The following is a 23,198-nucleotide window of genomic DNA, read 5'->3' on the forward strand; positions in this document are numbered from 1 at the left end:
CCCGGAGTTGGCGTACCATCTCTTCCAGACTCGACATACTGTTCTAATCTAACTGAGCAACCGGTATATCTGTGTTGGCAATAGGCTCGGAAATCTCAGCCCGACTGCTCAAAGATCACTGATCTGGTAGCTGTTGTACTGGTGGTCTGTGCCTGACTAGCCTTCTCTGGCCCTGATTACCCTTGAACTGAGTCTATGACCTGACGACGTCTATCAGTACAAGTCCAATGAACCTCAGGGGATATTGGAGCCTTCTGAAGCTATGGTTCCAGGACTACCTAGCAAAAGAGAAAATAGGCAGCATCTCAGCCAAATTTCATCAGAACAGGCATAAGCATAACTGAATAACTGTATTCTACTACTGATCACTGTTCCCCAAAATCACTGCCCCAAATCTGAATCTGATACCGGCAGATATAACTGATTCTCAAAATACTGATGCCCTCAGGCCTGATGCCCAAACTTGCAAGCTGATACACGCATTCCCTGTAAAGACGCACTCTAAAGCACATAGCAGATAAGTGAGAGCCAAAACACCCCTATGTTGGGGTAGGGTTTCCCTGTCCTATTTTGTCAGCAGCTATGGTTTCACTACGCACGCAGCGGTTTCAAACAACCTATAATCGGGTAAGCAACCTGTCCTAGTTTGGAATAGTCACTATGGATTTCGATATGCACTAGGTCGAATGGTCGAAAAGGGTGCCCCGACAAAACCGGGGTTTGTGTTCCCATACTGTCAGAGCCCATAACCGGTCAGCCTTATGGTCATGCCTTGACAAGACAAGCATCCGGCAAACCGTTCAGGAATGGCAGATGGCAAACACGGTGTCCTAGGCGCACCAATGCACATGCAATGCAAAGAGACACATAAATGAAGTCAAAACAGGATATCACGAGTTCGAGTCGAGCTCTCTAAGTCCCCAGCAGAGTCGCCAGAAACTGTAGACGCGCCCGCGTGGGGGGCCCTCGCTACAGTTCGGACTCGATTTGTGTCACGGTTCTTAATCTTGAACCAAAGAGTCCAAATCCGGCAAATCATTTTGAGAAACAGATTTTTGAAAAGAAGTGCCAAACATGGACTGCTTTGCCCGATACAAAGTCCCCACCTAAATATTTCAAAATGGGAGAATTTAGGAAACCCTGACTCGGTGCCGAAGGCCACATGTCCGTCATCACCGGAGTTGTCTCGGCTCGGGAGCTAGGGTACGATTGGGGAAGGTCATCTATGAGCACCCCCTCTCGCCCGGTCTAAAGACCGGCCTCTACTAACCGTGATATCTAGTTTTGAAAACCTTATGTGTTCTTATTCCGGTTATTAGTCTAGAATTACTATGTTATGCGCACAGCAAACAAGTATAGACTAGATTGCCTAATTTGGGAAAAAGCATTGCACATCCGTTTGTTTTGGAAAATGTTTTGGATTTTGCTACTCACGAGTAGGCTAAAACACGGATTTCAACGAGTTATTCCAAATCAAGCAACCCAACCTTCACCCACAGGCATTCAAACAGTTTATCACATAAGCATTTAGCCGCATGGCAATCATACTGTCATGGCAACACTCACACGCATGCGGGATGCTAAAGCATAAATACTTACATTGTACTCCGTGTCAAAACAGTAAACTAGTTAGCAAATATGCGTGATCCTAGTTCATGTCAAATTGACTAATGCAACACATACATGATGCAATTAGATAGGCTCGGCTAACCCTAAATATGGCATGTGAAATGCGATCAATTAATGCACGTATTCAATTTGGAATTGAAGTACAAATGCAGTTAGCGTGATGTGCCGAGCCTAATGCATGCAATACAAATGCATGAATGCACGCATGCATAGCATAAGGTATGCTAAATTGAACATGTCCTATTACTAACCATCAAAGCAGGTAAGTAAAAGGGAAGAAAGAAGTGGGCATTGGAAGACATACACACCACTCACACACACTTATTACAGATTGGCCCTCACCCGGATGGACCGAATAAATAATACAAATTAATTAACTACGCAAGCCAATTGAATATTACAAATTGCCTAAACAGCTAAGCAAATTAACTAATCTAGGGAAAACAGATAAACCGCCCCGGGAGAAGAGCTCGATGCAATGCATGCTCGATCCTGCTCGGAAATGCACCGCCATGCATAGGCTGCCTCTGTTTTCCTTCCTTTACTCCTCTGGAGGCTGCCAAAATCTCAGGACTGCTTCCTTGGACATTGGGGGACACCACCGGCTGAATGGGATTGCCACCGGCAGTAGCATGTGGCCACCGGCCATTGGTGAAGCTATCGGCAGAGAGAGGATTGCCGGTCGGCACTTGGCACTGCCGGTCGGCATAGTGTTCCTGCAGAATCTGCAATTGACAGCAACAGAGGGCAAGGCAGAGCATGGCAGTACAATTCAAGGCATATATGCACCAATCATGTCCCTTATCATGTTTGTGACTCAAAGGGACATGCGTCTCGATTCTCGGACCACCAATCACGCATTTCCATGCATGATGGCCCAAGTGATCGAGTGTGCAATTTTCATGCCAAATGAAATGCAAACCAAACAAATGAACCAAGGCCCAATTCCTATCACCAAGTAGCAAACATATAGGCATGCAAAGGGGACTGAAATGACATGGTGGATGGTTCCAAATCACCAAATCAATGCAAAAATGTCATGCTATACATTCACATACTTAAGGCCAACAAGCTGGAATGCAAAGGGGCTATACCAAGCATGCCAAATCCGACCCAAACAACCTAGGACAGACCTTAAACATGGCAAAATATGCACAAAATCTTCACAAGACTAAGCCCAAAACATGCTTGAACAAGGGCTAACAACCTAAGGCATATTAAGGCAATAACAAGGCATTACATGGTAGGTATGCTAAGCATGCATGGTGTACCAAAACCAACACACAACAAGGTTATATCATGGCATAATAAGCATGGAAAACGGCCAAGACATGATCAATACACACTCTAACATGATGCTCCCCCAAGAGGCCAAAAACGGTCCATTTCAAGGACAACAAGGGGAGGGGGTGGCCCTTCCCTTTTGGAGACTTCAAGGCACCATCTTCACCACTGAAATCTTGAGGGATTTCAGTGGTGAAGAGACCCAAACACCAAAGTCTCGAAACTTACACAAAATAGCATAAAATGAAGCCTTACAAGGCTTAGGAAGGGTCAAACAAACCCGAACCACAAAACACTCTTAATAAACAATCAAGAGGGCTAAAAAACAAAACTTTTTTGTATTATACACCAAGCTCAAAAACAATTTTAAGATAGGTAAAAATACAATGCAAAAATGGAGAATAAAGGGATTAGTTTCTTACCCTTGTTGACTTTCTTCAAAGATGAAGCTCCAACAGCTCCTCCAAGCTTGAAACCACTCAAGAACCTCAAGAACAACCTCTTGGGACCTCAGAAACTAAGTGAAGGTGAAACACTATGTGTTTGTGTGCAATAGTAAGACACAAAACACACTTAAACACACACAAGAGGGAGATGTAGAGATAGAAAGTGTATGGATTCTAACCCTAGAACTCAAAACCCTAAAATGGCTGTCTAAAAATATCTAAAGTGTCTAAAGTGTCTAACCCTAAGCAAGGGAGAGAAGGGCTCCTCTTTATAGAGCTTATTGTCTTGTAAAGCTTACAAGACAAGCTTCTAAAGAGGGAGATCCCTCCATACACGTGTATGGAGGGGAGCCAAATGCAAGACAGCTGTGACAAAATATCTGCAAAAGCAGATGCACAGTAGTCGGCCGGCCAAAGATGCCATTTTGGCAAAATTGAGTGCCGACCGGCACTAAATAGTGCCGACCGGCAATATACATTGCCGGTGGCAGCAAAAACCAGCCGGTGGCCTCTGGCCATGGCCGGTGGTGTGTGGGGATGCCTCACAAGGCATTCCCTGCCCTTCCAAGGCAAAATACAAGTGTTTGGTACAAAACCAGACACTAAACAGTCGAGTTTGGAGATCCTGAGGCAAGGCGCGTAGCCGAGACCTCCGGGAACTCCAAACGAACACAAACAAGGATGATCACCGAGTGTTCAAACGATGACGTCCAAGTCTTGAGGACGGTCAAAAATTGGGTGTCTACAGTGATGTAAATTAATGAAGAAAGAGGATCTAAAATTCAATAAAATAAGATCATTGACCTTATCAATTAGGAACATGAAGGAAGTGAACTATTTAAGAAATTAAACATGTAGATATAGATGGTGAAAAATAAAAGAAATTGGAACATATCAATTTTCCTTGAGAACTTCAAGAGACAAAGTCAAATCAGCCTAAAAAATGTTTGTAACAAAGTCTATGAAAGAAAATAGATAAACCCATTTGAAAAGAATACCCTAATGTTACACATTTAATCATCTTCAGATTGTAGAAATGAAAAAGAGAGAAAGGTAATGTGGATTGCTTAAGCCAAGCACAGAACTTTCCAAGAAATTTCTCACATAGGGTATGTGTTCCTTAATTGTAATTGCAAATTCCTCATAACATTAACATGTAATAATACAGTTTCTAAACACTGTCAGCCCACAAATCTCCTATTGGAATTTCTCAACCCCAATCCAAAACATGCCTAACACTATAGTCTATAGCTCAAGTTTATCTACTGACCTTTGGGTTGATCTCAAGAAATGGAAATCATAAATAAACCGTCCTAAACTCCCATATGAACAACACCAGTCAAAGAACCAAATCTCATCAAAAACTACTTTATCAGAACTCCTCCAAAAATAACAAAAAGATAACAGAGCATTGAACTATAATTGACAACATTACTGAACCTAATTGAATCATCCCTACCCAAAATATCATTCCCACTAAACATACTGTCACGACCCAAACCCGCCCTTGTAGGTTCAGCATCGTAACCGGCCAGTAATCCTTGGATTACCAAAGGCCTCTGAACAGATTGACAAAATTAAGGGCCTAGCGGAAGCAAATACACAAATATAATTGTCCAATGAGCTGTGCTGACTTATATGAAACAGAATAATTAAAACATTATATACATATCCGACAGTCAACATACATTATACCCACACATATTACAGTATCTTAAGTACAACCAACAATATAACTAGTCGAATACACAAGTAACTGAAACCCATGACAAGTGACACATCTGGAACCTCCACGTGAGGCACAATGGTTGGTTGACAACAGAACACAGTTCCAGACAAAAGCCTTCGGGCTCGAACTCCAGAATGCTCACCTATATACATATATATACAAACAGTGAGCTAAAGCCCAGTGAATAACATTAAGGTAAAGGGGTTAGTGAACGAATTCCGAACATTTCATAAGTACAGAACAGATCATAGCATAATCATTTTCATATCAGAACATAATAATGGTACATCCCATAGAACATATTACAGAATAGAACAGAACGTCTTTTGACTAGAGTAATCGGTTCCGGATACCGATTAAACACATATCACTACAATGAAGTGGCTAACGAGATCTCGTAATTACTTGTATGTCATGGACCCGCATTTTCATGTCGTCCCCCATGACTTGGGACTATCTATGGATGCCATAGTAGATTTCAAACTTGTAATGTTCGTTCACATAAACATATAACATTTCAGAAATCATAACTTATCACATTTCATTTGGAACATAATTTCATATAAACGTATCTTTACGATAACGTTACTCGCAGTGGTTCCAGCAAGCGGTCATTCAATCCCCAGATGTTGACCTACAATCACAAAATACATAACACAAAACATGTCTCATTATTACTCATTTCTGTGGCCATACATGGCTTAGCTTTCTCACTTTAAGTTATCATTCATTCCATGCTACATAACTAGCTCATATTTAGCACATTGCTTAATACACACACACTTGAAGCCTCATAACTTAGTACATTCGTTTCTTCGTGTGTTTCTAATCCACAACCTCATTACTATGACTTAATTAAGGCTTAGGAATGCCTAAGACGCAATGAGGATGCCAAAACATGCCCTGGAACACTTGGTAAAATTTCTGAAAATAAGGTCCTCGCCCGAGCGTAGCTTTCCTCGCTTGAGCATACATGCAGAAAATGAAGCTCCACTCGAGCGTAGATTTCCTCGCTCGAGCGGACATGCAAAATGTGAATGGTCGCTCGAGCGCACATTCCTTTGCTCGAGCGATCTGCAAAAGATAAAAAACCTCTAAGAGCTTGCAATTCACGCTCGAGCGGACTTTTGGTCGCTCGAGCGGAGTGCACGAACTCAGAGTGGTCGCTCAAGCGAAAACTCCCTCGCTCGAGCGTAGATGCAATTTCTGGAATTTCCAGATTGCACCTTCAAGCTCAAAACTCGAATTCAACCATCCAAAACACCTCTCTTGGGCCCCAAAACTTGAGATAACATAGTAAACTTGTAAAACATAAAGAATTTGGGATTATTTCATAAAATCATGGCCCAAGAGTTTGTCAAAAACTCACAAATTCAACTTAAACTTCAAAAATGTTTATGAACACAACATGCATGGATTTTTCTTGTATCAAACTTTTTAAAACATGATCAAATACCCCAAAACAACTTGAAACTAGATGACTTCCCATGATCGAGGTGGATTTCAAACATGCAAGAGAGAATTCTTGGAAAACATGCTCAATTTGTAAGAAAATACACATGCATGCATGAATTGCAACTCAACTCTTCATTCTAGGCTCAATATACACCTTTAAGCTCATAATCTTCATGAATTCAACAATCAAACACATCATCTACATGAATTATAGCTTAGGTTCTTACCTAGAGCCTTCAATTGCTCTTGTTCTAGCACAAACTAGATGAATTCAAGCTAAAGCCTTCAATTCCTCCTCAATCTCCTCTTCTCTCTCTCTCTAGAATTGCACTCTCTCTCTCCCTAGAATGTTTCCTTAGATTTTTCCACTCAAGGGATAAAATAAATGAGCTCAAGGGGTTCATTTTACACATGTGATGCTATAATGCGTTAATTAGAACCTTGGGCTTGCCAAACGCGACTTAACGAATCAGACTGAATCAGTTTTTAATTGAACTTACCATAATGTTCTAAAAATTCCAAATAACACATCGATGTAATCAATTTCGGTTTCGAATGCCGATAAGGCTTTCAATTTACATATTAAAGCGGGATTTCCAGATAGATATTTCTACCGGTAACAGATAGAAATCCAAAATCATGCAAAGCACATAATAAACCCATAATTTATCTTATTCACTTAAATACATCCTTAATTACCGATTAGTGGCTAATTGCGGGTCAGGGTTATTACACATACACTCCATCAAACATAAAATCCTAAGGTAGCAAACAAAACCAAAAGTGGCAAAATGAACACATAATAATAATAATAATAATAATAATAATATCAGTAATGAAACATCAAGTCTTGATAAAATCATAGTGAAGAAAAACTCACATTCTAATTTAAAAACCTTTAAAACAATAACAAACAATAGCTCGATTGGTAAGCAAGACAAAGATTTCATACCTTTCTTTCAAGTCTCACCAGGCAACACATGTTCTCTGAATAAAAAGTTGAGTTGGGCAATTTGGGTCTGGACTCCTGGTTACGAAAAAAATGAAACACAAAATCTATAAAATCAATAGCCAAATCGAATCTCAATCATCATTAATTGAACCACATAAAGTCCACCGAAATAAACAATTTAATTTAACTGGAAAAAATGACACAAAATCAATCATTTGTATAATACATACACACACACACACATATGTATGTATTATAACCACATACATACCAGCCTATAGATACATATATATATATATATATATAACAGAGAAAAAGTTAACGTAAGATGTGAAGAAAGATGAAGTCAAAACCTTTACCAAGGATAGATTGGGGAAGAATCAGAGTTGTTCATCATCGACACATATGTTTAAAAAGAAAAACCTGAAAATCTCCACACTACCAAAACATCGATAACACAAATGTTTCAAAACCCCAAAATTGAAACCATACGTCAATCGAACAAACTAACCAATACAAACTAATTGAATATAGATCCAAGCAATTTCAGAATCGAAAATGAATAAAAACAATTGAAATTGAATGCAAATCAAAATGTCTATTGTGTAGCCATGGAAAACTCCTTTTCTCGAGTCATTACACACATAAAACAACCACATAAACATATATGAAGATATATTAGTGCTCTCTATCTCTCTCTCTCAGCATTTACGGAGAGAGAGAGAGATAGAGACAGAGATGAATATATATGCCTCCAGAACAAAGCCATCAAGAAATAGATCATCAGATCTCTGCCCTTGCAGCCGAAAGAAAAGGCAATTCAATTATACACGCATAAAACAAACACATAAACATATATGAAGATATATTAGTGTTCTCTATCTCTCTCTCAGCATTTACGGAGAGAGAGAGAGAGCACAGCGTCGTGTTCGTGCCTCATGAGCAGTTTCGGGAGCGAAGGTATGGAAGAAGAAGAACAGGGCTGGAGAGCAGCAGTTTCGGAAGTGAGAGCATGGAAGAAGAACAGGGAAGAAGAGAGAGATAAAGAGGGAATGGGGTGGGTGAGAACAAAGAAGGGAGGAGATAAAGATAGAATAACATAGTGATCTTAAAGATAGGATGGAGATGAGACGTGGGTGAGTAAGAAGTTTAGTGTTTGGACAAGAAGTAAATTGATGTATTTTTAAAGGGGTTCATCTCAGCTGCCCATCTAAATATAAAAATGAATCAGGACCATTAAAATGTCCTAGTAGAACAATTGTCTCTAACATATTTTCAAAAACCTTTGTGCCTTATTATATATATATATATATATATATATTTTATCACAACTTACCAATCACCACTCCCAAATAAAGGGGGAAAAAAATAGAAAAACACAAAAAGCCCAATAAATATAGGAAAATCCATATCAGTATTTAAAGCGTATTTAGCAAACTTAGAAGTATTTATAGATCCGTATATATTTATGAGTATTTAGCAAACAATAGAAAAACTCATAATATAGAAAAACCCATTTTATAAATAAAAAATTAACACCCATTTCTCATTAAAGAATCAAACATTTCATTAACTATGTGTGTGTGTTGAGTCAGTACCTTTGAGACCAAAAATAGTAGGAAGTGTCTAGTTCATCCTCCGCAGTCACAACATTTAAAAAAGGAAAAAGAAAAAAAAAAAGTGTCACTAAGATTACTTGCCTCCAATTCTTAACTAATGTTTGATTCTTTTCCTTTTCATGAACTCTCTCAGTATGTCATCAATGAGTATAGCACATCCATTCAAATTCTACAACTCATATAGATTAGTTATTAAATTAAAATGAAGCATAACTGAGATACAAATAATGTAGAATCAATGTACTAAAGACATACCCAATGTCAAATTATACAAACCACATGCATGCACTAAATCCACATACTTATGTATATAACATAGCCAGAAATATGTATACATACACACAATGAATTGATGAATGAGAGCAAAGCCATATGCAATTGTTGCATAGATTTGATGCAACATAACTGAGATACAAATAAGAGCAAGAGAACATAGCCAGAAATATGTATACATACACACAATGAATTGATGAATGAGAGCAAACCCATATGCAATTGCTGCCTAGATTTGATGCAACATAACTGAGATACAAATAAGAGCAGGATCACTATACTAAGAGCATCTCCAACCCTAGTCTCTTTTTTTCATCAAATTTTAGAGAAATTTTGGTTAACTGAGATACAAATAAGAGCAGGATCACTATACTAAGAGCATCTCCAACCCTAGTCTCTTTTTTTCATCAAATTTTAGAGAAAATTTGGTTAAAAGCTTGATCTAATATGGAACACTCAAACCTTAATCTCTTTTATTTCATCAAATCTTTCTAAAAAAATCCAAACCTATCCTAAAGATCTGTTTTAACCATTTTTAATGAAAGAAACGCATATCCAATAATTACTCTTTTTGAAATTTCATTAAAAATATGACTGTTGAACATTTGGTGAAATTTTTTTACAAATCCCTTGATTTGATTTAGATTTGATAAAATGGTTTGATCTGTATTTAGCCATTTTTTGATCAAATTTGAAAATGGATATGTCTTAGAGCATCTGCAATCCTTATTAAGAGTATACCCATATTCAATTGCCGCCATAGAGCAGATAAGAGCAGAACCAATGTACCAAGACATACCCATTTTCAAATCAAACCACAAGCATACAAACTTATGTATATAATAACACAACCAAAAATATGTATATACACAATGAATTGAAGTACCAACCACAAAGAATGGCTCAGATGGGTATCTGTGGATCCAAATATCTCTGCATCTATTCAATGCATACTCTTCATTATCTTCGTTGAAAATAGCTGGTTTTGCTATGATTTTTGAGAACCTTGAATCACAGTATTGCCTGTAAAAGACCTGAAAATGGACTGTTATATTGGATTACATTGTGTTTGGGTGCTCAGAAAACAGAGGAAAAGCAAACAAAATCCCAAAAGTTAACTTAGCCCAAATTGTGAACTTTTCTGGACAACCGAACAGAGTTCAAATTAGAACATATCAAATAATAGCTTACCGGATTGAAGGTGTGACAAAACCAGACCCATTGAATATCAATAGGAGGAAGAATCATTGGGGGATGATGAGTTGATGTTGATCGAACCGTAAGATCAGAAATCAATGGCATCCAAAGCTCATCATACCTGAATAAAACCAATCAATCACAAAATCATCAAACTCAATTCGACATTAATTATGCTCTGATCAGATTACTTACAATAAGACTTTCATTGACCCACACACACCAAAAAAAAAAAAAGTGTTATGGCCTTCGTACAGATTCGAGTGTTATGACCAGCGATCAAAGAATCAAACAGCCCTAGGGTCCTAAAAACAGAGCACCACAATAAGATTAGGGTTGTGAGATTTTTCAAACATTTCCATTCATAGAGAGAGAGAGAGAGAGAGTCAAAGAAAAGCAAAGTATAAAAGAAGGGTTTTCTTACACGGGGTAGGGTTTTGAAGAATGAGAGGAACCTTTGCACTTGCTTAGCATCTATCACAAAAACAACAAATACCCACAAAAATTAAAGAAAAACCAAATTGAATAAATAATATACCCAAATTGAATAAACCCAAATTGAAACACCGTCGGTATCAAAGGGAGCCGAATTGAGCAGCATAGCGAAGAGCTTGCAGAAGATTGTCTATTCGGCATCGAAACAATGGCACCATCGAGCGGTGAACACGGAAGAGAGCGGCAGATGCGGACTACGGCGCTACTGTAGAAGAGGGGCGTGGTTGATGTGGTTGTGAAGGAGGCGGTGGTTCTGGTAATGGTAGTGCGACGGATCGAGAGAGAGAACCCTGGAGAGAGAAAGAGAGAGAGAGAACCCTGGAGAGAGAAAGAGAGAGAGAGAGAGAGTGTGTGAACACAACACCCATCTCTTTTTCTGAACTACAACACATGAGAGATCCACCAACGTGAGAGAATGTGGAGAGAGGAAGTTAAGAGACGTTTGGCAGATGTGGGAGAAAGAGTAGAGAGTGTTTAGGCGGGAAAAAAATAGATCTCAACCGTAGATATTGAATAGGATTGATCTAGACCATTTAAATGAAATGTATTTCACATACATTTTATACATTTTTAAAAACACTTCTCCCTTATTATATAGATTATATAACCTAATAGTTATTATATTATATAATATAAATACAATATAATTAAAACATAAATAAATACGATATATATTTTATCAATATATAAAACACTTTTTTTTTATATTTTTTTTATAAACAATATAAATATATCAATGCTCAGATTAATTACCTATAATTAAATAACACATTAAATCAATTAAATACCTCATTAAATTCTCATGTAATCACACAATTAATGAAGTAAAAAATAAATAAAGTAATAATAATCATAATAATAATAAATAATGACTTATGAAAAATTACGGTCGCTACAATATACACACCTCAAAAGAATCTCGTCCCGAGATTTGATAAGAGAGAATACTAAGTAAAAAGTTCTAGGTACAGATGTCGAACTTTCTCTTTCAATTCCCAAATGATATCATTTTCATCCTCGCTCTATTGCACTTTTCCCAAGTTCACTTTTTTGCGCCGCAACTGCTTTACATCTCGGTCTAGAATAGTAACCGGTCGCATCACATACGTTAGATCATCACTAATCTCCAACACTTCTCACTACAACAAAATTGATTTTTTACGGCACTACATCAACGAAATACAATAAATGCATGCCATAGTTTCTTACTTTTACGACTTGTTTTTTTTACACGTTATAAATATTTTTTTAACCACGGCGTGTCTATTGCGTAGGCCGTGAATAGTAGTAACGATGATTTTTTTACGACTTGTAATGTTTACCGTAAAAAATAAAACTTTCTATGACATACATATGACATGTCATTAATACATCAACTATACACGACACACATACGCCAACCTTGAAAAAGTATTACACTTTTCATAGCTCACAAAACACCCGCCCTTAGAAATTTTACACTTTTTATGATGCTTTTACACCCCTAAAAAAAAAAAAAAAAAAAAAAAAAACAATATATACATCAACTATTTGGCTTTTGACCGATTCTAATCATCAATTCAAAGGGTTTCAATCTGTATTCGGTGGCGAGGGAGAAGGATCAAATGACGCCGATTACGACAGCGGCAGTGGAGCTGGTGGTATGGCCGTCGGACAGCGGCGGTGGCGGCGAAGCTGGTTGCGACAGCGATTACGAGCTTGGCGAGGTTCGTCGGGATCCGCCTCCGTATTTTCGCTCCGATCGATTCTCCGATAACCTGGTCTGTCTTTGCTTCTACATCTTATATATATATAGATATATACTATTGTTATCATTTCCCTCACTTGTCTTTGCTTCTGAAGAGACTTGCTTGCAAAACCTTAACCCTAACCCTAATTCGAGTTCTAGATTGAGGGTGGGTTCTTTGAATTTTGGGTCTGGTGGGTCCGTATTGACTGATTGTTTGAAGAACAAAGAGGGTGGGGTTAAAGAGGAAGAGAATCAAGAAAACAAAAATGTTGATGTGGGTGGTGGTGAAACTTCGTTTGGAGAAATTGGGTTGGAATTTGAAGGTACAGAGAGGTGGGTTTCTCATTTAATTGTTTTTTTTTTTTTAAAGAAAAATTGTTAAAAGCATCATTCTTTGATCACAGTTACTTTTCCCCAAAAATGGTTTTCTTTGCGCTGTTTGGTTGCTGAGAAAATGTGGGAAAAGGACGAAATAAACATTTTTGAACCTATGTTTTGGAGATTTTTTTTTTTTTTTTGTGTGAAAATGGGCTTTCTTCGTTCTTTATATTGTGGAAAATGGTATTGTAAAGGTCGATTTTATGCCTGTTTGGTTGTGGGAAATTGTAAAAAGATAAACAATTAAAGTTCATATATATTTTTATATTTGCATGGGAAATTTTTTTTGTGGTTTGAGAAAGGAGAGTGGGTTTTTAATTTGGTTTTAATAGTTTGGTGTTAGGACTATAGTTTTTTAAGTTGGTCTTTAGTTTGGGGCCTTCTTTCCTGCTTTGTTTGGTTGCTAAAAAATGCAGGTAAATGAAACCAAATCTTATTTTTCCATTGTTTTGGAGTGTGCGGAAAGATGTAGGATCCTTTTGTGGGTTTAGTGTTTGAAATCCATGTTTATCAATTAGGTCCCCCTTCTGCAAATACTTGGGTGGAAATTGGAAATTGGAGTTTTTAATATATTTATACTTCTTGTTTCCTTTTTCTTGTTTTTATTTATCTCTGTTTAGCCTGAGGCAAAGTGCTTTCACACACTGTTTTGCTGCTGAGAAAAAGTTGGGTAAGAAAAGAAACTATAATATGCTCTACTTTCTTTTGGATTGTTTGGAGGCAGGAACTTTTGTTCCTAAGATAACTACTCTTGATTAAGTTGATGCCCTCTGTTTATGTTGCTTAGACAACCATTTCCATTTTACTCTTTCTGTCCCAGGTGGATTGGTTCTTTTAGAATAGCATTCGAGAACCTAATAATTATGTGGTTGTTTGTGTTTTCATTTTTACTTTTTAGTGTTAGTGTCTCAGAATTGTTGTTGATTTATTCGAACTTCTTTTTTATGTTTTTCATGTTTTTTTATGTTTTAAAAATATATATTTGTGTCTCCTGCATCATGGTGTTACTTTTCTTTAATCTAAATGAAAATTATTTCCCTTTGTGATATATCTTGATTATTTAAGAGGGGTTTTTTGTGTGCTTTGGGAGAGATTATCTATGGGTTAGCATTTGGAATGGAACTCATGTGAAAATTGTTTCTGTCCTTGAAGAAATGGCTTTAAATTTGGGTGTTAAAGAATTGAAAGGTTGTAAGATTCTAGTTCTTGTTTGCTCCTCTGTATATATTGATCTATTTCAAGTTTTATTTATTTTTTGATAATTAAAGATAGTATTGTATTGTTATATCAATTTCAAGATTTTTCTTTGGCTTTTTGCATGACCCTAGTTTATAAAATGACTAATTATTAGAAAATCGTTTTATTGAAGTGTGTGTATATATATATTAAGAAGATCATATATGCATGTGTATTACAGCCTTTTTGCAGGAATCTTGGTGATTAAATCATTTCCTAGTGGAAAAAGGTTTCTCATTACTTTCACATAAGCATGATCAAATGCATTTGGTGTGTTGTCTTTTTAAAGTGCAAAATTATAAATGATTAGTAGGGTCCCACTTCATAATTGGAGCAGTGGTTCAGAGATGAAAAATAATGTGCTTTGAAGCCATGACTACCAAAGTTAAAGCTTTCAGCTTTTAGTTATTGGCAGCTTGCTATTGGCAGACCGAAACACATAATCTCTCACTTATTTTCAGATCAATCTAAACAACTGACCGGTTGTATGCTTGTGGACTGACATTTATAATGTATACTATCAGTACTAGGTAGCTTAATTAATTACAAAATTTACATTGTCTTCCCCATTTTTTGAAATGTAGTGAAGTGTTGTAATAAATTGCAGAAATGTAGTAAGTGCTATTCTAAACTGAATTGCTTTATGTCAAATTGTGAAGCTATTTGCTTCATTATTATATGTTCTTACATGTGTTAATTATTAATTACTTTGAAGGTCTGAAACACTTAGTCTTAAGTGACATATGAGTAGTTCTTTTCAAACCTCAAGCACATGGGTGCTTTTGGCTTGACATGGGTGGGGTCTGCATTATTATCACTAGTTGAACTTATTTCTGTTTCCCTTATCTCTTTGATTATTTATTTCTATAGTTTGTTTAAGAAGAAAAAAAAAAAAAAAAGGTTCATTTTACTGTTGAAGAGTCATTGGACCAGTGTGTTGATGATATAGTAATGGGCCCATACCTGGCCCGTATTGTATTATATTTTGGCAGCTGGAGTAAATCATTTGTAATTTTCTAAGCCCAGAGCCTTTTTGAATGTTTGGGATGTTTATTTTTTGTTGTAGAATTGAGGGTGGGAAGCTTTTATCTCAATATTGAGGGTTAAGTATTTTCCTTTTTAAAATTTGGTTTCAATCCTATTTTTAATATACTACTATTGAAACAAATTTACTAGTCCCATAAACTTGTTGAATTTATTATTTTTGTTAAATTTAATTTTTACAATAGTGAATCTATCAGGATTTTAAGCCATTGGATGGTAATAAAAGTTACTATCCGGTCATTTGCCTATCCATGTTTAGAAAATCATGAAGACACTTGTTAGTTTTGTTTTTCATCTTAATGTCCTTGGAACCTGCATGTCATCCATAATTTGTGTTCAATTGCTCCAATTTAGTGGAACCTGCATGATATCTTACCAAGAACACTGATTCCCTTGGAACATTAATTTAAATTTTTCATCTGGTGGATTGTATTCCTTTTATATAATAAATCAGAAATTCTATGAAGCCTTTGAATTTTCTGTTTACTCTATTAATTATCTGTTAATCTAGGTCTTAACGCTTTAGACAACTTCCCTTGTTTATTATCTGCTGAAATAAGCTAGTGGTTTTTTTTTTTTTTTTTTTCCAGGTACTGTTTTTGGTTTTCTTTTTACTTCTGATTTCTACATGGTTATTCTTTGATCCCTCATGGAACATATATCACATACATATAGATATATTTTCATATACATGTGTAGATACATATACACATACACATATATGCACAAGTGTATATATATTATTTTGGTTTGTTTGTTTGATAACATGGTATCTGGCCCACTAACTAATCCAGGAGGCCCCATTAAAGCCAAGGCAAAGCCCCGTATGGACTTGCCCCAACGAATTATTTGCACCTAGGAAGTTTCGAACCTGAAACCTTGGAGGGTGTCAACCCCTTGGGGTTATACACACAGTTATAAGTGTATTGAGTGTATATACACGACTACAAGTGTATACGTGAAATAGAATTAGAGCAACATATACACAGGTATATACACACATAAACTTCCACATTATCAATGTAAATGCTAATATGGTTAAGTGAAATAAAATTAGAATAACAAATATTGAAATCACTTTAGCTCTATGGCTTCTGATGACAGTACTGGTAAATTCTATGCAATTTTGATCATAGAATTGGGATGAAATAGATGTCTTTACATATTTCAAGTTCTAATAATAATATAAAAGTTACAAATCAACATAAACATTGGTGTGTTCCTGAAAACAAATGCATCTCATCATAAATTCAAAAAAAAAAAAAAAAAAATGCTATGTTGACTATTTTCTTTTACCAATTGCATTTTATATCTGATGTGACATACTCCACTGTTGTTAATACAATAGGTCCCATAGACATATCACTGATATCTAAAGATAATGGAGTGTGCCACATCGAAATCTAAATGGAAATGGTCAAAACAGTTGATAAGCATAGCAATACTCAAATTGAATTAACAGATTGACAAGTTGCTACAACATTGAGAAAATGATTGATGAACTGCTGGAGCATTGATAAAATGATTGAAGATCTTAAAATGGATATCTACATATTGAAAACTTTCTTTTCTCATATAAATTAGATTGCATCTTTTCTCTTTTTTAATGTTATTATTTTACTTTAATAATGGGATGAGCTAAAAAGTAGAGCTATGTTCATCTTGTTCTACTCTCTTTCCTCATAGTAAATTTCTTCCCTCAGTCTTCAAATGGAATTCTTTTGTCTTCTTTTATGGGCTTCTAAATTATATTATTATTAGATCATCAAACACCTAGCAAACCAAACTATGCATTTTGGGAGAGATGGCTTTTGCTTGAATGACCGATACACCAATTTGTTCTTTGAAAGGTTGTGAGTAACTTGCAAAATGCAGTTAAGGATTATGATCTTGTTGTGAATAGGTTTCTTTCTATTAAAATACATGAGTTGTTTGAAGAGCTCATTAACATTGAGTCCGGCAAAGAAAGTAGAAATATAACAACTTGTAACTTCTCATCAATGAATAATGTGGTCTATATACTTTTTTCCTATGAATATTTTGTTCACATTCCATTTACACTTGTCATACATACTTGGGGCAAACTAACAGCTATGCGACCCTCACATCCCATTTAGCATCTTGGTACTACCAATGGAGGTTGGCAGACACAGTTGGGAAGAGGGAAAGTGAGGCTTATCAAATTGTGAATGTAACTTTTTCATTTTTTGTTTGTTTTTCTTTTTAAACAGAATTTCTGTAGTTGGTGGTGCGTAAATCCAAATGTAATGATATAAAATACCAATTCTTTTTAAACAGAATTTTTTTCAGCTGATCTTTCGAAGGTATCCACGGTCTGAGGAGTACCAGTCCTTCTCTCTTATATATAACGACAGGTCACTGGATTTGGTAAGCATCTCATTTGACATATTTATTTCCTTCTTAATTTTCAGTTGCTGCAATGATCTTCCTAAAATCCCAATTCTCTGTTGCTATTTTAGAGTTGTTTCCAAATAGATATATATTTTACTCTATTTGTAATTTGGTAATTGACTTTCATTACAGATTTGTAAAGATAAATATGACGCTGAGCAATGGTTTATTGGTTTAAAAGCATTAATTTAACGTGGCCATCAACGAAAGTGGAGAACAGAATCAAGGAGTGATGGTATTCCATCTGAAGCTAATAGTCCCCGAACATACACTCGAAGAAGTTCTCCTTTGAACTCTCCATTTGGTAGTGGTGATAGCTTGCAGAAGGTATGATTTCTAGTTTTGCACACTTGCCGAAAGTTCACCTTGAGACACACATAGGCACATGGACACAGTTCTCCTTAAGAATGCTTAAACTGGTCTGCATTTTCCTATAAGTTTTACTTACTATTTTTCTTTTTGGTTTCATTGGTTAAAGCCATATCTTCAGACTTCAACAAATGTTATGCTTCAAGTTACCTCATTGAACTCCCTTCTTGGCATCATTCATGCTCTGTGTATATTATATTCTACTCCTTTGGGAAATCATCATTTTTCCCCTGTTTTTTCCTCTATGTCTAGACTTGTTATAAAGATGGCCCAATGATATTCTATTTTATTGGTCCTGGGTAAACAAAAGTCATGTGTCTCAACATTTTCCACTGTTTTTGACATGTTTTGATTGTAAGTTCAGCATGTGTCCACAAAGAATGTTTATTTTGTCTTATATGGATTTTTTTGTTCTTAACTATCATGGATTCTAGAGTTTGACTTATGAGCAGATCAATTTCTTAGGGAGTGTATAATAAGATCATCGTTACATGTTGGTTTTGATGCTGAAATATTGGGCGAGTAAAATGGCATCTTGATATCTGAGATTTTTTTTTGTTTGTTTGTTTGTCATGCATAGTTTTGGTGTTGTTCTAAAGATAATAGATGTCTTGAAGCTAAACAAATAAAATAGAAGTCTTCTAGGAATCCACATTTTGGAACTTGTGTTTTGGAATGGAAAACTTTCCCTTAAGAGCACAAATTTTTTATTTTTTGTTTTGAACAGCCAAGAACACTAAATTCGGAAACCTGGATTTTTTTCTTATTAGGTTTCTTTTATAAGACAAAACATCAAATAATTTCGAGTGCTGCTGACCAACTGTCAAAGCCTCCTTGTGAAAGACTAGGAAGCACGGATACAGATACGGGATACGGATACGATACCGATACGGCGACACGACAAAATTTGAAAAACTAGGATACGGGTTCGGCGGGGATACGTTCGTAAAAAATATTATTTTAACAATTTTTAGTAATGCAGTATGCATAAAAATAAAACCTAAAGCGAAAGACAACTTGATAAAGAAGAAAGATTCCTATAAAACTAAGAGTCTTCAAGGTCAATAGCTTCAACTTGTTCCCCTTCATCAGTGAATATCACAAGACCTTAGCTAAAGCCAAAAAATCATTCTTAAATAAAAATTTCAGCAAATATACTTTTTTAAGTCATCAATGATAGCCTAGGAAGCATGGATACGGATATGGTGATATGGGGATGTGGATATGGCGATATGTCAAAACTGGAAAAAGTATGATACGGGTACAGCGAGGATACATTCGTAAAAAAAAAAAAATTATAATTTTAATAATGTAATAAACATGAAAATAAAACTTAAAGTAAATTAATAAATAAAGAGAGGGATTCCTATTAACCTAAAAGGGCTCAAACATTCATAAAACATCCAAAACTAAAAGCAAAAGTAAATGCAAATTAAACATCATCCTTACATGCCAACATCAAAAAAAGAATGAGAGCAGAAAAGAAGAAACGTGAGAGAGCGAGAAAGCGAGAGAGAAGTGAGAGAGACAACAAGGATACATTAATTTGACAAATTCCATTACTTTAACTCTCAAAATATTCCTCTTATCAAAGAACTAAACAAAATATTATAAGTAATATGTAACTTCGAGTATCCGATACTTCAAAATTAAGTATCCGATACTTTAGAATTAATAAAAAATTAATTAAGAAGTATCTAATACTTTTAAGAAGTATCCGATACGTATCCGCGAGTATCCGAGGAGTATCGGTATCCAATAAGTATCCGATACGGATACGTCACCCTTTTTGAAGTATCCGTGCTTCATAGGTGAAAGATCTAAAATAATTATTTCGATCTAGGAGAAGGAAGGAATCAAGCAATTTCAAGTTTACAAGGTATACTTTTTTTTTATTTGCCTAAAGTTTGTTGAACTTTTTTACAGAATAATTATCTAGTTGTCATCTAGTATGTTACTAGGTTGCCTATCAAACACCAAAATTGATATTCAATTGTTTGTTACGTACTTGATATTTCCAAAATTTAATGGTATTTTATTACAATTCTAGAATCTAGATTATTTGAAACTCTAAAAATACCATCTTAGTGTATTTGCTAATCATTATTTGAATTACCTTAATATGTTATTAAAGCTTATGATTTCATTCAATTCAATTGAAAGATTGCTGGTTGTTGCTTTACACTTGCTCCTCATGTTAAAATTAAAGAAAATCAGAGAAGAACTTGAATGTATTTGCAGTCTAATGCAATTGCTCAGTTGGACTGAGCTGTGGTTGCAGCTGCTGCAGCTGGCTGCAGCTCTACCTTGACTTGTAATGCTTTAGCCAACTACCCATGTTGTGGATCTGGCTGCAGCCATGTAGCCCTTGTGTCCTTCAATTGTCTTGCTGATCTGACCTCCTAAACCTGCTGGTAGTTACATAAATATGGTTGACATTCAGATTTGGCATACCTTATCCTAACCTTAGAACCTATTTTTATTTAGCATTCAAGTTTGTATTTTGTTAGAATTCAAGTAATAACAATTTTATCATAATTAGTAAAAATTACCAAAAAAAGAGTTAATCACATCCGTTGATTTCTTGATGAATAAAAACTATGGAAAGACAATAACTTCACAAAGAGGGTAAAAAAAGAGAGATTGAAATGGAAAAAGATAAGTAGATGTTGAGCTTAAAAATCACACACACCACCTTTTTCATTATTAATTATACAGTTCTTTTACGTGCACAAAATCGGATCAGAGAAATTAACAAGGAGATTGGGATTTGCTTAATCTCTGTCACAAGCCAAATGAAAAGTGACTTTTATTATTGGTCCTGCGGTGTTGCTCATGTTGTACTATGGATTGGAAACAGAGCTGAAAATCATTCAAAATAAGAAAACCAAGAAAAGGAGTTTGAACTAATTACTTTTGTTTATAGGGAATATATAAAATTACTTTTGTTTATATATTGACGAGTTTGACGTGTTTGAATTACTTTTGTTTATAGGGAATATATAAAATTACAATACATCATATGAAAGTTGATTTTGTTGTAGAAATAAAAAATCTAATACAATGACATTGATGATAACTAGTTGAATGAAATTCTTAGTTACGTCATTGAATTTGTTTAGGGCATGAATGATATATACAATAGATGACAGAAGAACCCTAATACCAATGATGAATTAGTAAACCATTTCATCAAACCATTTCATCGAACTCTAATTTTTATTAGTTAAAATTAGGTAGTCTTAGGTTGTTTTGTGGCTAGCTGATAATTAATAAAGGCTCATAATGATATTAATTTATTTTTTATCTATGGTCTTGCTCTCTGATAATTGGGTCTGTAATTTCAATTCAATTAGTTTTGACTGTAATTTTTTTTATATTAGATCTATCTAGTTCAATTGATAACAATGATTAAGAAATTTGGATAGAAATTGAAAGAAAAATAGTTCATTCGAAATGAAATGGAATATTTTAAATTAGATGTCAACTTCTTAATCATTTTGTGAAGAATGAGTTGATTATTCTGTATGAACCAATGTTTTTGTATTACTTTTGTTGTTACATTTTTTGACTTGGGTTCCTTATCATAAATGTTATATATTGCAGAATAAGGTTCAAGAGCTTCACAAGCCTTTTATAGAAGAAGCCGTTAGTTTTTGAGGACTTTGATGAATAGATTTCTATAATTTTTGAATAGTTTTGGGTAATGTTTACAAACTTATATATGTACAGTTTTGGATGATTTATAACTTTTTTTGATAATTTATAACTTAAGGATAGTCCTTTTGGATGTTTGGAATGTATATATTGACAATTTTTGAATATTTATAATTTATAGATATAGTTTATTTTTAATGGTTGAAATAATATTTTGGTGGTTGATTAATATTTTGTGAAGCCTGTTTGTAATATTACATTTTACAAAACAGGTCAAATATAGAATTTGTTGAATTAAAAAAAAAATGCACATTCTACGGCAAGCAAATTAGGTCATTATATGAAATATTCCATAGCATTCCATGTACGTCGTGGTATGTTTTACTTATCTACGGCAAGCAGCGGCGTTGTTTGTCTCACCAATTAACGGCGTGCAAAAGTAGTCATAGAAAAAGTAATAACAATACACAAAATCTGTCGTTAAATAGTTTTTAACAGCGTACTGTAGTATGTTGTAGAATACGTAATGACGTACAAAATTTGTCGTTAAATAGTTTTTAATGGCGTACAAAGCATGTTGTTGAAAGTGAATGATTTTCCATGACTGGTCATAATATGACGTGCGTTTGCACGTTGTAGAAGGGTTTTTACGACATGCGTTGCACGTTGTAAAAATCTTTTTTTGTTATAGTGTCTGGTGATACTACCTGGGAAGGGTCTTGCACACACTTCCGCAATAAAGATGCATGGAACACATTGTGAATCATAGCTAAAGCAGGTGGTAGAACTAATTTGTAAGCCACATTACCAATCCTCTCAGTGATCTCGTATGGTCCCACAAATCTAGTTGCCAACTTTCCTTTCTTTTCGAATCGCATGATATCCTTTATCGGCGAGACTTTCAAAAACACGAAATCTCTACCATTCAACTCAATCCCTTTACGTTTTCTATCAGCATGACTCTTCTGACGGCTTTGTGCAGTCTTAATACATTCTCGAATAATGTTCACCTTCTCCGTGGTCTCTCTCACCAACTCTAGTCCTAACAACAGCGCATCTCCTACCTCCATCCAACAAGCAAGTGATCGACATGGCCTTTCATACAAAACCTCAAAAGGTGCCATCACGATACTGGAGTGATAGCTATTATTATAAGCAAACTCCACCAATGACAAGCGTTCTTCCCAACTACCACCAAGATCGAGGACACAAGCTCTCAACATATCCTCCAAGATCTAATTTACCCGCTCAGTTTGCTCATCTGTTTGAGGATGATAAGTCGTGCTCAAGTCTA

General features: G+C 35.4%; 1 protein-coding gene and 1 long non-coding RNA gene across 5 annotated transcripts in view; one reads left to right on the plus strand and one right to left on the minus strand.

Annotated features, from left to right (window-relative positions):
- Nucleotides 1-7,690, minus strand: part of LOC145807835 (uncharacterized) — a 33,224-nt gene extending 25,534 nt beyond the window's left edge. The window contains exon 1 of the long non-coding RNA XR_014351260.1: nucleotides 7,496-7,690. This is a non-coding gene — a long non-coding RNA (uncharacterized LOC145807835). The remainder of the gene's footprint in view (nucleotides 1-7,495) is intronic.
- Nucleotides 7,691-12,486: 4,796 nt separating this feature from the next.
- Nucleotides 12,487-22,111, plus strand: LOC145806730 (uncharacterized). Of its 4 annotated transcripts, none has more exons than XM_082904460.1 (6): nucleotides 12,487-12,839; nucleotides 17,765-17,854; nucleotides 18,011-18,205; nucleotides 19,018-19,083; nucleotides 20,059-20,126; nucleotides 21,854-22,111. In XM_082904460.1, exons 1-3 carry the CDS (start codon nucleotides 12,684-12,686, stop codon nucleotides 18,068-18,070), a joined length of 306 nt encoding a protein of 101 aa, XP_082760586.1. In that variant the 5' UTR covers nucleotides 12,487-12,683; the 3' UTR covers nucleotides 18,071-18,205; nucleotides 19,018-19,083; nucleotides 20,059-20,126; nucleotides 21,854-22,111. The 4 variants fall into 4 exon arrangements, with proteins under 4 accessions (XP_082760586.1, XP_082760587.1, XP_082760584.1 ...); XM_082904458.1 differs by having other exon boundaries at nucleotides 12,524-13,141; XM_082904461.1 differs by lacking the exons at nucleotides 19,018-19,083; nucleotides 20,059-20,126.
- The last annotated feature ends 1,087 nt before the right edge of the window (nucleotides 22,112-23,198 follow it).

Source organism: Camellia sinensis, chromosome 14 (assembly GCF_055761805.1).
Source record: "Camellia sinensis isolate YWXY chromosome 14, ASM5576180v1, whole genome shotgun sequence".
NCBI lineage: Eukaryota > Viridiplantae > Streptophyta > Magnoliopsida > Ericales > Theaceae > Camellia > Camellia sinensis.

Bases quoted from the DNA above. Each gene is read 5' to 3' on its own strand.
- LOC145806730 (XM_082904458.1), top strand. From the start codon at position 12,684: ATGACGCCGATTACGACAGCGGCAGTGGAGCTGGTGGTATGGCCGTCG.